The 15,226-nt window shown below is 38.1% G+C and overlaps 1 protein-coding gene across 6 annotated transcripts in view; it reads left to right on the top strand.

Annotated features, from left to right (window-relative positions):
• The window catches only part of GPR89A (G protein-coupled receptor 89A), a 52,230-nt gene that overhangs the window by 15,051 nt on the left and 21,953 nt on the right, over positions 1-15,226 (top strand). For all 6 annotated transcript variants that reach the window (XR_011439264.1, XR_001380817.3, XM_014739894.3 and 3 more), the window contains exons 6-7: positions 6,424-6,544; positions 7,818-7,898. Coding sequence is in view for 4 of the 6 variants with exons in the window: in XM_014739894.3 (XP_014595380.1) it covers positions 6,424-6,544; positions 7,818-7,898 (202 nt within the window). In the remaining 2 variants the exon portion in view is untranslated. The remainder of the gene's footprint in view (positions 1-6,423; positions 6,545-7,817; positions 7,899-15,226) is intronic.

The raw sequence follows: 15,226 nt of genomic DNA, 5'->3' as shown, positions 1-15,226 counted from the left end.
TCTCTAAAATTTTTCTGGTTTTGAACCGAATTTTCCCTTTATCCTAGGAGGTATCAAATGCTGGTATTGGAACAAACGTCTATCATTTTAGATTAGGAGGGGTTTTTTTGTTTTTTGTTGTTGTTGTTTTTGTGTGTGTGAGGAAGATTGGCCCTGAGCTAAGACCTGTTTCCAATCCTCTTTTTGCTTGAAGAAGGTTGTTGAGCTAACATCTGTGCCAATCTTCCTCTCTTTTATGTGGGATGCCCCCACAGCGTGGCTTGATGAGCAGTCCTAGGTCTGCACCTGCGATCCGGGCCTACCAACCTCAGGCTGCCAAAGCAGAGCATGTGAACTTAACCACTATGCCACTGGGCTGGCCCCTAGAGCAGGAGTTTTTGACCTTAGGTTACTGAATGATCTTTAAGGGAGTAAGGGATGGAGAAGTATGTCCTTAACTTAAATCTCCTGATAATGTATGCAGAATCTTAGGAATATATTTGTATGTGTATGAGGAGGTGAGATTTTCATAAGCTTTTATCAGATTCTAAAAGGGATCTATGACCCAAAAGGTAAATGGCCACTGTTCAAGTGATGATAAAGATTGTCTTTAGGGAGTGTATGTATTTTGGGAAAGAGCAGTGACATAAAACACTCACAATTAGTAGATAAAGAAAAGCTTTCTAGGAAACAGTGTCTCTCCTCACACAAAAAAAGTTCATTTTAAATACAAGAACAGGTCCTGGACAGAGCCCTAATTTCTGTGCTAAAAACAATGAACAAAAATTCTTCAGCTAACAAATCCTTCCAGAACTACTTTAGAAATATATATACGAATCTATCTAAAATATATTAGAGAGCTCACCTGTATTAAATATACTGGAGCTTTCAACTGGAGCTTTTTTAAAAAAATATACATCTATTCATTTCAGTCTCCTGCAGTATCTATCATGGTTCTCATGGCAGAAAACAGAGTCTACTCTAACTAGTTTAAGGCAGAAAGTCATTTATTACAGGGTATGTGTTAGGGAGTTTATGGAATTTCTAGGAAAGCAGAGACGTCAAGCTTAAATGCTGCATAGTGTAGAGAAACAGCCAATCATAGCACAGCACTAAACTGGAAAAAGACCCACTGAAGTTGTCACCCGCTACTGAGGAACTGTGATCAGGGACCAGACAGTAGAACCAGTGCTCCAGCTGCTGTAGCTCCGAGGTGCTGTCACCACTCCCACATTATTCACCTGTGCATTTCATGGGCATGTGAATTTGATACAACCTAGGTAACGTTCAGAACCTTAGCTTCAAGGAAATCTGGGAAAGACCTTTTGGGTTTCCAGATTCTTTAGTATAAGAAGACATGCTACAAAGGGATTGGAATGAATGCTGAATGAACCAGTGTCTAGAATCTGCCATACCTCCCATGCATCCCTCCTGTCTGCTCATTGCCTATAGCAGGACTCGGCGGGGGAGAGGTTATGAGACTCCTGCAGAAGGGGCAGAGGAAATGTGCAATTTTAAAAGTATATGCAACATATACAGTTGTTTACAACTGTAAATTTTTTAAACTAGCTATTTTGAAATTTCAGATAACATTAAAAGAAGGCCAAAAAAGTTAAGGAACACTAGCCTACCAAAAACATTGAAACTCTTAGAGTGGCATACACGACCTTCCATGGCCTGTAGAGTGGCAATAGCTCTCTCTCTCTCTCTGTCTGCCCTCCAGTCCTACCAAATTACTTGAAGTTTCTAGAGCTGTTCTGTCAGCCTGGACAATCCTTCACCCCTTGTCTACTAGCAACTATCTATTTATTCTTTCAAGATTCAACTCTTGTCAGTTCCTCTAAGAAAATTTTCCTGGCCATCATTAGGAGATATTAATTGCTCCCACCTCAATAGACTTATATCATCTATAAAATTTATAATTATTTATTTCTTTTTCTGACTTCCTCATTAACCTGTGAGTTCCCTGAGGTCAGAAACTACATCTTATTTATCTTTATATCCCTAATGCCTAGCATGGAACCTAGCACATAAGTATTTAAGACATGTTTATTGAATCAGTGAATGAAAAAAAAAAATTTAAGTTTCTCCAAGGTGGTAGGAATGTGGCACTCTGGATAGGAATTTAGGATTTGCTAATAGGATCAGCATGCCCATGTTAGTGTAGGGAAAGATTTGGAGTAGAGAGGCCCTGATAATAGAACTCTTGTATAAACTATTTCAGATAAACCCACAGAGAGACAAATTTGTTTGTGATATTAGAAATGAGGGACAAGAGTTATGAAAGGACCCCAGGGCTGCTTACAGTGATAGCACAAGCTCACATGCGGTCCAAAGACATGACTCTGATGCATTTCTCCGGCTTTCTCCTCGTGAGCGGTCAGCTCACGTGACCAATGTGGCCACACCATGTCCAAGGGGAGATGAAGACCATCACATCTCTTGTACTTTCATCCATCCCTTTTTCTAAATTCTATGGGAATATCCTGAAGAAGACACTGAAGGGAAGAGCTAGGGAGATAGTTTCAGTTTTAGTCTTTCCTTTGTGCTCCACTAAGTAAGCATTTTGGTTTTATGCCTGAACATTCAGTAGTCTAATTAATTTGACCCTCTAAGAGAAGTAAGTAGGAAGAAAAGTTTAGACAATGGCTGAGAAGCAGGCAGCCTTACGCTGCCTTCTTAGAGCCTTCCCAGGACTGTCCCAACAACCAGTGTGGTTCATTGTTGTGGAGACCACCAAAAAACCATAAGACTCAATCCTTACCTATAACAGAAAAAATGTCTGTAAAAGTACTCCTTGCGCAGTGCCTGAACCAGGAAGGTTGGAAGACATTCTATAGTGGGAGAGTAGGAGAGACTAAGAAAGCATGTGAGGCTATGTGAGCAAATGGCAGTGGTGAGATCGTCTTCTGCAAGTCCCTTTATCCATCTGACTTCCCACTTGTTAGCTGAAAATAGGAATAATGATGACTGACCTGCCCTTCATAGAAGTGCTGAGATTAAGTAGATAGTATCTACAAAGATCTTCAAACCAGAAAAAGATATTCAATAAAGGGACACCACCTTAAAAGGGATAAAAATAGAGGGGACATTTTTCCTGTGTTTTATATTTAATAATCTGTATTAATCCCCTGGTTTTTTTTTATGTTACTGGGGGATAATTCTGTACCCATAGTCGGCAAACATTTGTTGAACACCTTCCACATGCCAGACGGTAAGGAAAGCAAAGATCAATGAGACATGGTTCCTTCCTGTAGAGAGGATGGAAATTCAAGAGCTATGTGGAGAGGAGAATCAACAGAATTTGGATGAGAATTTATTCATTCATTTAACAGTCCACTAATGTTTATTGAGCACCTGTCTATATTAAATGCTAGAGATACAACTCTGAGCAAAACAAACTTGGTTTCTGTCTTCCTGAAACTTGCAGTCTGGCAGGAGGAACTAAACAGTAAAGAGGTAAATATATAAACAAATAATTGCTAATTGTGATCATTGTCATCAAGGAGCACACAGCTTTCTATGATAGAGAATAATGCAGATAAGAATACTAAATTTAATGCAAGTGACTCCTCAACCTTTCTGAAGGATAGGACCAAAGCTAGACCCAGAAGGCACAAGAGATATCATGTAAAGCCCTGAGGTAAAAATGACTGTGGTGTTTTCACGGCGAGTAAGAGAGAGTATGGAGACTAGTGGGATAGGTTTTTTATTTTGGTGACTAGATAGTAGATGTCATTTTCTAAAGTAGGCAGTGCGCAAGAAGGAAGATCATTTGAGCTTGGGCTATGCTGAATTAGGGTTGTCTATGCACATCCATGTGATGTCCAGTAGGCAATTGGATGCATAAGTCAGGAACTTAGGAGAAAGGTATGGATTTATCAGTCTTCGTGGAGATAACTGCAGGCATCTAAAAAATTAGACATCATCAGCTAAATGCCATTAGATGAAGCTTGGGAAATGGGCAAGATCACCCAAGGAGAATGTATATATAGACTGAAATGAAAGAGAGAATTCTGGCCCATGTAAAGGGAAGAAAGACCAAGAAAAAGCAACTAGAGAAGTAAAAGAGAACACCAAGGGAAATGGTGGCGGTGTGAAAGCCAAGAAAGGAAAATAATTTTAAATAAGAATGACTCAATGTCATAAAAGATCAAATAAAACAAAGATTGGATAATGTCACTGAATTCTGCAACCAGAAGAAAATTCACAGCCGTGTTAGAGAAATGGTTAAGAGCCCAGGCTCTGGAGCTAGACTGCTTGGTTTGAATCCTGACTCTGCCACTTATTAGCTGTGTGACCTTGACTGAGTTACTTAACCTCTCTGTGTCTCCATTTCCTCATCTGTAAAATGAGGTTTTCAGTAATATCTACCTTATAGGGTTGTCATGAGGATTAAATGAATTAATACATGTAGAATGCTTAGAACAGTGCCTGGTACGTAACAGATGCTTAATGAATGTTACCTACTATGTTGCCATTACGATTATTAGAGAAGTTTCATTGAGTGTAGAAGAATGGAATGGAACCTGAATTCCAGTCAGTTGAGGAATAAATGGAGGTGAAGAAAAGGTGACAACAAGTGTAAACTTCTTTCAAGAAGCTTGGCTGTTAAGGGAGAGATAGAGAGGATTGGTAACTAAAGGTAAACTCAAGGCCAAGAACGGACTTTTCTTTAGGAAAGAGACTTGAAATTGAAGGCAAAGAACCAGCCAAGAAAGAAAGATTGAAGATATGAGAGAGTGGACAAGATTCTGGAGGAGGTGGAAGGGGAATGTAATCTAAAGCACAAGTAGAGAAGTCTTAGCTTCGGACAGCATCTTGTTCTGAGGGGGACAAGTTGGGAGGATGGTTGCAGATGTAAATATTTATAGTAGAGTGGAGGTATTTTATGTCTAATATCTTATTTCTTACATGATAAAGGCGTTAGCTGAGGAGAACAAGGATTGGAAAAATGGATTAGAGTATCTGCCGAGGGGAGTGGGGAGAGGTGGCTGACCAAGGGCAAGAAAAGGATGCCTCGGTAGTGTTGTGGGCTCTCTTAAGACTGGAGACCATAAATCTGTAATGGCACCAATATCCATATGCATTCTAGCAATTTTAGGCAGCTCAGGCGTGTGCACAGGAAAGGCAGAGTGTTAGATTGATCCAGAGTTGGGAGTTTGCAGGATCAGTGCTTCAGAAGGAGGAGAGCAGGGGACTGAGTCCTGGTGAGAGGAGTTGAAGTAAGCAAGCCGGGAGTCCAGGCTCAGTGAAGAGGGCAGTGGAAGGCAGGGGAAGCAAAAGAAGAGAGACCAGAGGTCACAGTGAGCTCTAAAATAGTGTAGTGGAAATAAAAGAGCAGGGGGACTGGAATATTGAAATTTTCTGTTTCAAAGCTAACAGAATTCCTGAATGGCAGTTCTGGCTTTTGGCCATGGGAGTGGATGGCTAAAGTGGAATCTATCCTAGAAATAGAAAGTGAAAACAAATTAAAACTAGTTTTTTCCGGCGATGTCAGACTTCCTGAGTTACTGTTCAGCATTGTTCTCTCTCAGGTCTCCCAAATATGTCAACAGCAGCATTTATTTTAACTACTGAGTTGATTTTCACCATTCTCAAATAATAGGAAACAATTGATAATTAGAATACAACCAATAATCTAAAACTCATGTCTTTGCCTTTGAATTACTCATTCATCTGTAAATTCAGCCCATTTATTAGACGCATTTTGTATTGATTGGTGGCAAAAATAAATAAGACATAAGCTAAAGAGCTTATGACCTAATGGGGAAATACATATATCGAAGGTAACTAGCACAAAGTGTTACCTGCTCTTTATACTTTTCCCGCAGATTTACTTCTCTAATTTTTTTTCCAAAGCTTTTACTAAAAGTACTTTACTTTGTTAGAATTTACTGTCAATAAGTGTAAACAGTCAATAAGTGTTATTTACAATTATTGTTATTATTTACTATTACCATATCCAATAATAGAGACGATTCTGGAAATATATAGGATAGGAGGAAAATCAATAGATTTTATATATTTATTATAAAAAATCTACACATTAGGGGCCAGCCTGGTGGTGCAGCAGTTAAGTGCGCATGTTCCGCTTCAGCGGCCTGGGGTTCGCCAGTTCACATCCCGGGTACGGACATGGCACCACTTGGCACGCCATGCTGTGGTAGGTGTCCCACATATAAAGTAGAGGACGATGGGCATGGATGTTAGCTCAGGGCCAGTCTTCCTCATCAAAATAAGAGGAGGATTGGCAGCAGATGTTAGCTTAGGGCTGATCCTCCTCAAAAAAACCCCAAAAACTACACATTAATAACTAAAATATGGCTGACATAACTTAGGTATATGTAATGGTTGATGTTTTCAGGGCTGTTTCATTTTGCGGTGCCGAGGAAAGCCATTTTAGCTATATCACGTGGCGTTAACGTGCTTTGATGTTTTTAGGGATCTTGTCCATAGAGCAGCTCATCAGCCGGGTAGGAGTGATTGGGGTGACTCTCATGGCTCTACTTTCTGGATTTGGTGCTGTCAACTGCCCGTACACTTATATGTCCTACTTCCTCAGGTAATGAGAACTTTGTCTCTTTTCTATTTTTGCTATTACTTCTTGAGTACATATGTCATATCATGCCACCATCATTACTTCTTGAATATTAGATCTATGACACTGCCTTTTTATTCTTTTTTGTCATTGATACACAAATCTTTATTTCAATTTGCTTTAAAATACCAGTATTTGTGTATAAGTATGTATGTATTCAGCCAGCCCTGGTGGCTGCCTTTTTATTCTTTTCCTCTTTCCTTATGGGCATTGACCTAGGAGTCTTTTTATTTTTTTTATTTTTTTATTTTGAGGAAGATTAGCCCTGAGGTAACTACTGCCAATCCTCCTCTTTTTGCTGAGGAAGACTGGCCCTGAGCTAACATCCATGCCCATCTTCCCCTACTTTATATGTGGGACGCCTACCACGGCATGGCGTGCCAAGTGGTGCCATGTCCGCACCCAGGATCCGAACTGGCGAACCCCAGGCTGCCGAGAAGAGGAACATGCGAACTTAACTGCTGTGCCACCGGGCTAGCCCCCCTAGGAGTCTTTTTAAATAAGTCTTATCACTTATTGCTTGCCCTTATTATTTGTCCTGAATTCATTTATTTCTTTTTCTTTTTCTTTTTTTTAAGATTTTATTTTTCCTTTTTCTCCCGAAAGCCCCCCAGTACATAGTTGTGTATTTTTAGTTGTGGGTCCTTCTAGTTGTGCTATGTGGGATGCTGCCTCAGCATGGCCTGATAAGCAGTGCCGTGTCTGGGCCCAGGATTCGAACCGGCGAAACCCTGGGCCACCGCACTGGAGCGAGCAAACTTAACCACTTGGCCTTGGGGCCAGCCCCTGAATTCACTTATTTTTAAAATGGCAATTTCAGTCTGACCTTCTCCACCTCCTCCTCCTCTCTACCTTTAAAAGGCACATTTCTAGTGGACAGCAATGTGAGCTAATCCCAACTTCACCAAATCAGTTTCTCCCAAAAGTAGAACAGTAAAAGACAATGCCAAGTTAAAAGCGTGCTTACACATATATCATAAATGTCACTGGGTCAAAGGTAAGAAAAACTATAAGGGAGCTGGTTCCCTTCCACTGCCCTGAGACCCCAAGAAGTATTAGCTATAAAAAAAACAGCAAAAGCATTTTTGCTTATTGCAGTCATTTTAATATTCTCTAGAAAAAGACAAGTCCTTCAATTACTGGGTACCATTTGAGGTTTATGTATTTCTCCAGCTGCCTTGTGTTATGCCCAAGGATGGGACCCCAAAACATTGCTAACAGTTTATGCTTATTATAGGAATGTGACTGACACAGATATTCTAGCCCTGGAACGGCGACTGCTCCAAACCATGGATATGATCATAAGCAAAAAGAAAAGGTAAGATAGCAGCACATTAAAAAACTTGTACTGTCAGAATTTCTCAATAAGAAAATTTGACTACGAGTTGGTGCTAATAGGGAATTTCATCTTATTTATTTTTGTTACAAGTTAAGGTACCATCAGAGACTTAGTATCTAGTCTTGTGTGAAAGAAAATTTTCAAGTTCAACCTTATTTCCTGGCTTTAGATAAATTATCTTGAAATAAATTGTTAGGATAAATTTTATATTTGAAGGTATTCTATATTGGGTGTTTTAAAAGTCTCTTGTTCTGCCTTTTTACGAACTTTTCGTGCCTCATTTCCATCTTTCAACTTCCTTTTCTCCAACTACTTTAAAAATCTTTCAAGTCTTCTAGGTATTGTTGTTGTATTTATTATTTTAAAAGTCCTTTTAATTGTGTGGTTTCAAAGTGGCATCGCTAGAAACCTATATCACGGTGGATAAAAGCATAAGCTCTAGACTCAGACTGTCGGAATTTGAGTCCTTGGCCTACAACTCCCAGTATGACCTTGAAGTAATTACTTTATCTTGTTATGTCTTGGTTTCCTCATCTGTAAAATGGAAATAATAATAATAATGAGCTGACATGTAGAGCTTTTAGAACAGTGAACCATACATAGCTAAGGAAAACTGTTGAACTTATTAATAATCTCCAGGACAGTCATTTGGTTTTAATGCTTTGCCTTCATTTAGTCGTTCATATATTCATTCACTTAATAATTAAAGAAAGCATAGTTTAGGGGCTGGCCCCGTGGCTGAGTGGTTAAGTTCGCGCGCTCTGCTGCAGGCGGCCCAGTGTTTCGTTAGTTCGAATCCTGGGCGCGTACAGGGCACTGCTCGTCGGACCACGCTGAGGCAGCGTCCCACATGCCACAACTAGAAGAACCCACAACGAAGAATACACAACTATGTACCGGGGGGCTTTGGGGAGAAAAAGGGAAAAATAAAATCTTTAAAAAAAAAAAATTAATAAAAAAAAAAAGAAAGCGTACTTTATTCTAGGAACTGTACTAAATGCTGAACAGCACACAGAGTAGAAAGATGACAAAATAATCAATTTCTACCTTCATGAAGCTTATTAATCAACTGTCTTTATTAACGTTATTACTACCCATATAAAAATGATGACAGGTTTTAAATTGCATGAGTGTTTTTTGCATTTCATATTTTTTCCTTTAACATTTATCTATAGTAAGACCCATAGTCAAGTCAAAGAAGGCTTAATGTAAGAGATAACAATAGACATTAAAATGATAAAGAGGCCCAGATTCGCCAATTAATTATTTGTCTGCATTTCTCTACGTCTTTACTAGGGTATTGGAAGCAGATACACGTATATACATTTATTTACTTTTATATGTTTTGTTTACATTCATTCTATACAGTGTATTTTACATGAATGAATATGAATGCTGATTTTTAAAATACAACAATAAGAGCAACATTATTCAATATTGAAAAATACTTATATAGGAATAATACTATGTCGATTCCTAAGATCATTCTCCCTTTTACTATATTTCTTTTATTCCTATGGAGAGATAAATATAAAATCATGACTCATGGCAAGTGTGGATGTGCACTCGCAAGCGCTTTCATCACTAGTCATGGTTAGGAATTGGCCCTGATCTATACACGCACCCTGTAGATCTTGTCTAGACAGGATCTGGGATAGTTTGTGGTCTTGCAGTACATCTTATTAATTTGAGTGGCTTTCAGAAGAATCTGCCTCCCAACTTGACCTAATTATCACAGTCCTTTACCCAGTGGAGCTAACAGGGCGGATAGACAACACATGACAACACTGGGGCTTTTGGGATTCATACAATGCCGTTACTATTTACCAAAATATAGAAAAACTGTTTTTACAAACACTCATAGTTGGGGAGGAGTAGTGGCCAGAAAACCATCTTTTGATTTAACAGCAAAGGGCCATAGTGAGATGACATACAAAAAAAATAACATCTGTTATGTCCAAAAAGTTAATGGTTGAAAATGGGGACAGGAAAGAGGCACACTGTCTTCTCACTTGGAACACTGAATAGAAGTTGAGGTTTATAGTGTTTGGAAGATGTTTGTCAAAAACCTAGTTCAGATAGTATGAACATGCTGGTTTAGTGATCAAAGCCTTTTAGCTTTTTGCTGTTTGAGAGAATTAAGTGACCTGTTATTTTGTTTTGTTTTTCTGTTGACTTAGATATCAAAGCTTTTGTTTTGGTAATCTTTGATATAGCTGAAATATAGTCTCTGTTCACAAATAATGTTAGTGTAATTTTGAAATTATGGTTTGTAGAAGATAGAAAATATAGCTATGCAACTACACCATGGTATGTTGAAAAGAATTTGAACATAGACAGTCACTTTACAGTAAACTTGTTAAGTGATCTTGAGCAAATACTAGACTGTCTCAGTTTCCTCATTCGTAGAATGACAGGATAGACTAAAGGGTTTCTTGGATCCCTTTCAACCCACAAATTCTGAATATATAATTTTTCACACAGCTTGTGACATACCAGAAAAAACTAGAGGACTATAACATGTAAAAGTGAAATGCAAGCTATTACTATGAGGAAAAGATCTTAACCTCTACCCTTGAGTTAGGTTTTTTCCAGGCTCTCTTTTGAAAATTTGTAGGGATAGAGAAAAAAATTAATTCCTTGGTGAAATTTCAGCACCAGCCACAGTTGCTCTCAAACCATAATAGAGGAAACTTCCAGGAATGGCACTGTGAAGAGTTCAAGCAATTCCATCTACAGAAAATCATAAAAACTGGAAAAATTATTAAAATAAATATTTAAAGTCCCTGGAAAATGAACAGAGATGGGTAGAAATTTGAGAAGACTATCAGATAACTGCATGTTTTGGCTTTCTTGCCTGAGGGTGCTCTTCAACCACTGCCTACCCTCCCAGCACCCACTGAACAGTACAGATGGATGGAGTTCAAATCTGCAGAGTAACTGGAAGTTTAAAGGAAAAATTTTGGAAGCAAGAGAGATGCAGAAAGACTAAGATCAAGAATCTCAGTCCACATCCCTGTGTCATTGCTAAACTGTGCACGCACAGAGGAAATACCAGAGAGCCTGAGAAAAAGTAGGCAGAAACTACAAGAGGATCTACCCTTGAAAGACAGAATTGCCAGTTAATGAGATTTGCAAGTTTGTCGTGGCTTTGATTGAGTGCATTGCCTGAACTGTTTCTAAGTTATGCATATAGCTTGGATGACAGAAAGTGAAATTCTTGAGGTGTCAGGAGATGGAACTCAGCACTGGCAAAGCAGTTAAAAATTTAGGAGGGATCCCTAGAAACAAAGGGACCACAGAGAGGGTAAGCCCTGAAATCTGACTATAAAATCTGTCCAGATTCTTTCTTGCCCACTAACGTGCTCAGGGGAGACCACCAGAGAGTCAGACTAGAAAAAGGGAAGCTGGAAACTAAAAGGCTAAGTGGACGTTAATTGCTGTACACAGTAGGTATCACACTTTCACAGTTTGAGACCTGGTAAGTTAACTGCTTTCTAGAACAAAAAAAAAGCAACAACAGTCCTTGGAAAAGTAAAACAGATTCCAAAGTCACTACAACATATCTACAATGTTAAGTTTTCAACCAAAGCTTACTAGACATACAAAGAAACAGGACCATGTGACCTGTATTCAAGAAAAAGCAGTTAATAGACACTTAACTCCAAGTGTGCCCAGATAATAGATTTAGCAAACAGACTTGAAAGCAGCTATTATAAATATGTTCAGAGAAATGAAAGAAAGCATAATATTAATTAGTGAACAGATATGGAATCCCAAAAGAGAAGAGGAAACTATATTTTAAAAAGGAAGCAAAAAGAAATTCAAAAACTGAAAACTATAATAACTGAAATGAAAATTTTTACTAGGTAGTCTTAGCAGAATTGAGATGGCAGAAGAAAGAATCAGTGAACTTGAAGATAGATCAATAGAAATTATTCAGTCTGATTGAAGAAAAATGAACAAAATCTTGATTTGAAACAGTATCAAGCAGTCCAACATACTTATAGTTGCAGCCCTAGAAGAAAGAGAAAGGGGCAAAAAAAGTATTTGAAGAAATAATAGCCAAAAACTTCTCAAATCTACATTAATTTACAGATCCAAGAAGCTTAAAGAATCACAAGTAGGATAAACACGTAACTACACCTAGGTTCATATAGTCAAACTGCTAAAAGAAAAAGATAAAGAGAAAATCTTGAAAGGAGCAAGAGAAAAATGATACATACAGGAAAACAATGAAAAAAGTAACAGTTTAACAAAGTTGTAGGATACAAAGTAAACGTACAAAAATTAATTGTATTTCTATTACTAGTAATTAAAAATACAGTATCAATTACAGTCACTCAAAAAAATGAAATAGGTATAAGTCTAACAAAACAAGTGCAGGACTTATATCCTCAAAACTGTAAAATGCTGATAAAAGAAATCAAAAATCTAAATAGCCATACCATGTTTATAGATTGGAAGACTCATCATAGTAAAGATGTTAATTCTCCTCACATTGATATACAGGTTTAATGTAATTCATTTCCATATCCCAGCAGGATTTTTTTATAGATATACACAAAATTATTCTAAAATTTATTTGGAAAGGCAGAAGTACTAGAAAAGCTAAAACAGTTTTGAAAAAGAATAATATGGAAAGAATCGGTCTGATTTCAAAATTGATTATACAACTATAATGACACTGTGTGGTATTGGCAGAAGTATAGACACATAGATTGATGGAACAAAGTAGAGAACTCAGAAATAGACCAGCACAAATATGCCCAACTAATTTTTTACAAAGACAAAAGCAATTCAGTGGAGGAAAGATAGCTTTTCCACTAATGATGCTGGAGCAATTGGACATCCATAGATTAAAAAAAAAAAGCTAATCTCAATCTGTTTCACACGTTACACAAAAATTAACTCAAACTCTAAAACTTAAGGGAAAAAATTGGAGAAAACTTTTGGGATCTAGGGCTAGGCAAAGAGCACTTAGCCTTGGCACCAAAAGTATAATCCATAAAAGGAAAAATTGGTAAATTGGAGTTAATCAAAACTAAAAATTTTTACTCTGTGAAAGACCCTGCAAAGAGGATGAAAAACAAGTTACAGACTGGGAGAAAATATTTGCAAACCACGTAGCCAAGAATGAGCTAGTATCTAAAATACATTAAAAACTTCCAGAGGCTGGCCCCGTGGCCGAGTGGTTAAGTTTGTGCACTCCACTTTGGCGGCCCAGAGTTTTGCTGGTTCGGATCCTGGGCGGGGACATGGCACTGCTCATCAAACCATGCTGAGGCGGCGTCCCACATGCCACAACTGGAGGGACCCACAACTAAAAAATATATATATACAACTATGTACCAGGGGGCTTTGCGGAGAATAAGGAAAAATAAAATCTTTAAAATATATTAAAAACTTCCAAAACTTAGAGGGGAAAAAAATGAAACAGTCCAGTTGGAAAATGGGCAAAAGACAGTCACAGATATTTCGTTTTAGAGGATATACAGATGGTAATTAAGCACATGAAAAGATGTTTAACATCATTCACCATTAGAGAAATGCAGTTAAAAACACAAGATATCACTATACACATGTTAGAATAGCTAAAATAAAAATGAGTGACAACACCAAATGCTGGTAAGGATGCAGAAAAACTGGATCACTCATACATTGCTGGTTAGGATTTAGAGTAGTATAGTAGCTCAGGAACACAGTTTAGCAGTTTCTTAAAAAACTAAACATGCAATTACCACACAACCCAGCAGTTGCACTCCTGGGCATTTATCCCAGAGAAATGAATACAAAAACTTGTACACTGTTCACACAAAAACTTGTACACTGTTTATAGCAGTTTTGTTCACAGTATTCAAAACGGAAATAACCAAGATACCTTTAATGGATGAATGGTTAAAAAAATGTGGTACATCCATACACAGAGTAGTACTGAATAATAGAAAGGAATGAACTGTTGATAGACGTAGCAACCTGGATGAATCTCCAGGAAATTATGTTGAGTTAAAAAAACCAATCTTCAAAGGTTACATACTGTATGATTCTATTTATATAACATTTTTGGAATGACAAAACGGAGGTGGAAAACAGATTCACAGTTGCCAGGGGTTAAAGAGGCGTTAGAGGTGGGAGGAGGGGAGTGGGCTGTACAAGGGCAACACGAGGGATCCTTGTAGTGATGGAAATGTTCCACATCTTGATGTATCCATGTCAATACCCTGGTTGCGATATTGTGCTATACATTTGCAAGATGTTTCCATTGGGGAAAGCTGGGTAAAGGGTACATGGGATCTCTCTGTATTTTTTACAACCACATGTGAATCTACAATTATCTCAAAATAAAATGTTTAGTTAAAAAAGAAAAGTAATTGCTGACTTCCCACCAGCAACAATGGAGACTATAAAACAGTAGAATGGCATATTGAAACCACAGTAGTCATTTTTCAGCCCCTTACTTGCAAGCTACCACCACACTTCAGCCAACTGCGTGTGTTTTTCCCGATTGTGGATTTTTAAATGGCATTCAGCTGATAATGACTAGCTAATTTCTTGTTCTGGACCACCCTTACTATAAAGAGGCAATAGTGATGATGACCATGGTGGTGGTGCTGATGATAGTGAAGAAAAGTTCAAGGTAAAGTCATCTACTTCTCTTTATAGTAGAATATAGGTGGTCCTCACATTCTTTTTTATTCCTTTTCACCACATCTCGGGAAGTTTGATATTGTTACCTTTTCTTTTTAAAATACATGAATTTTTATATTTTTCATCTGCAACTTATTTGATAAGAGCAAAATTGGTTTAGAGTTAATTGATAAAATTGAAAGTGAAAGTGAGTTGTTTAAAACAACGCCCTGCTTGTCTGTGTGCGGCCAGCTGTCACTTCTTCTAGTGCCTATACCTCTCTGCCTGTTATGGGGCCAGATACAGTGTCAGTCACCTTTATGCATTCAACAAATGCCACTCCACAGCCAGTCATTGTGTTTGTTGTACTGTAGACATTGGAACTAAGAACCATAGAAATGGGCTTCTGTGCTCTCTCCCCACTGCCCCTCCTTTAATCCAGCGTGGTAAACTCAAGTGAACTTTAAATGAGTGGGGTGGAACCTCTTCCTTCTTCATGTACTTGTTCCAGCTTTCCCAACAATAAACATGGGAAAACTAAGGGTTATGAGTCTTGCCAGGTCAAAATTTCCCGAGGTCTGAGCCTCTTCTTGCTTATTAATTACATCTTCCAAAAATGCTGAGTTAGGGTGAATGTGTGTAGTTAAAGGAAAAGGCAGAAAGAGCTAAAACTTGGAGAT

The sequence above is a fragment of the Equus caballus genome, chromosome 5 (genome assembly GCF_041296265.1).
Source record: "Equus caballus isolate H_3958 breed thoroughbred chromosome 5, TB-T2T, whole genome shotgun sequence".
Lineage (NCBI taxonomy): Eukaryota > Metazoa > Chordata > Mammalia > Perissodactyla > Equidae > Equus > Equus caballus.
Note: the sequence above shows the minus strand (reverse complement) of the source record. Positions and strands in the feature narration are given on the sequence as shown.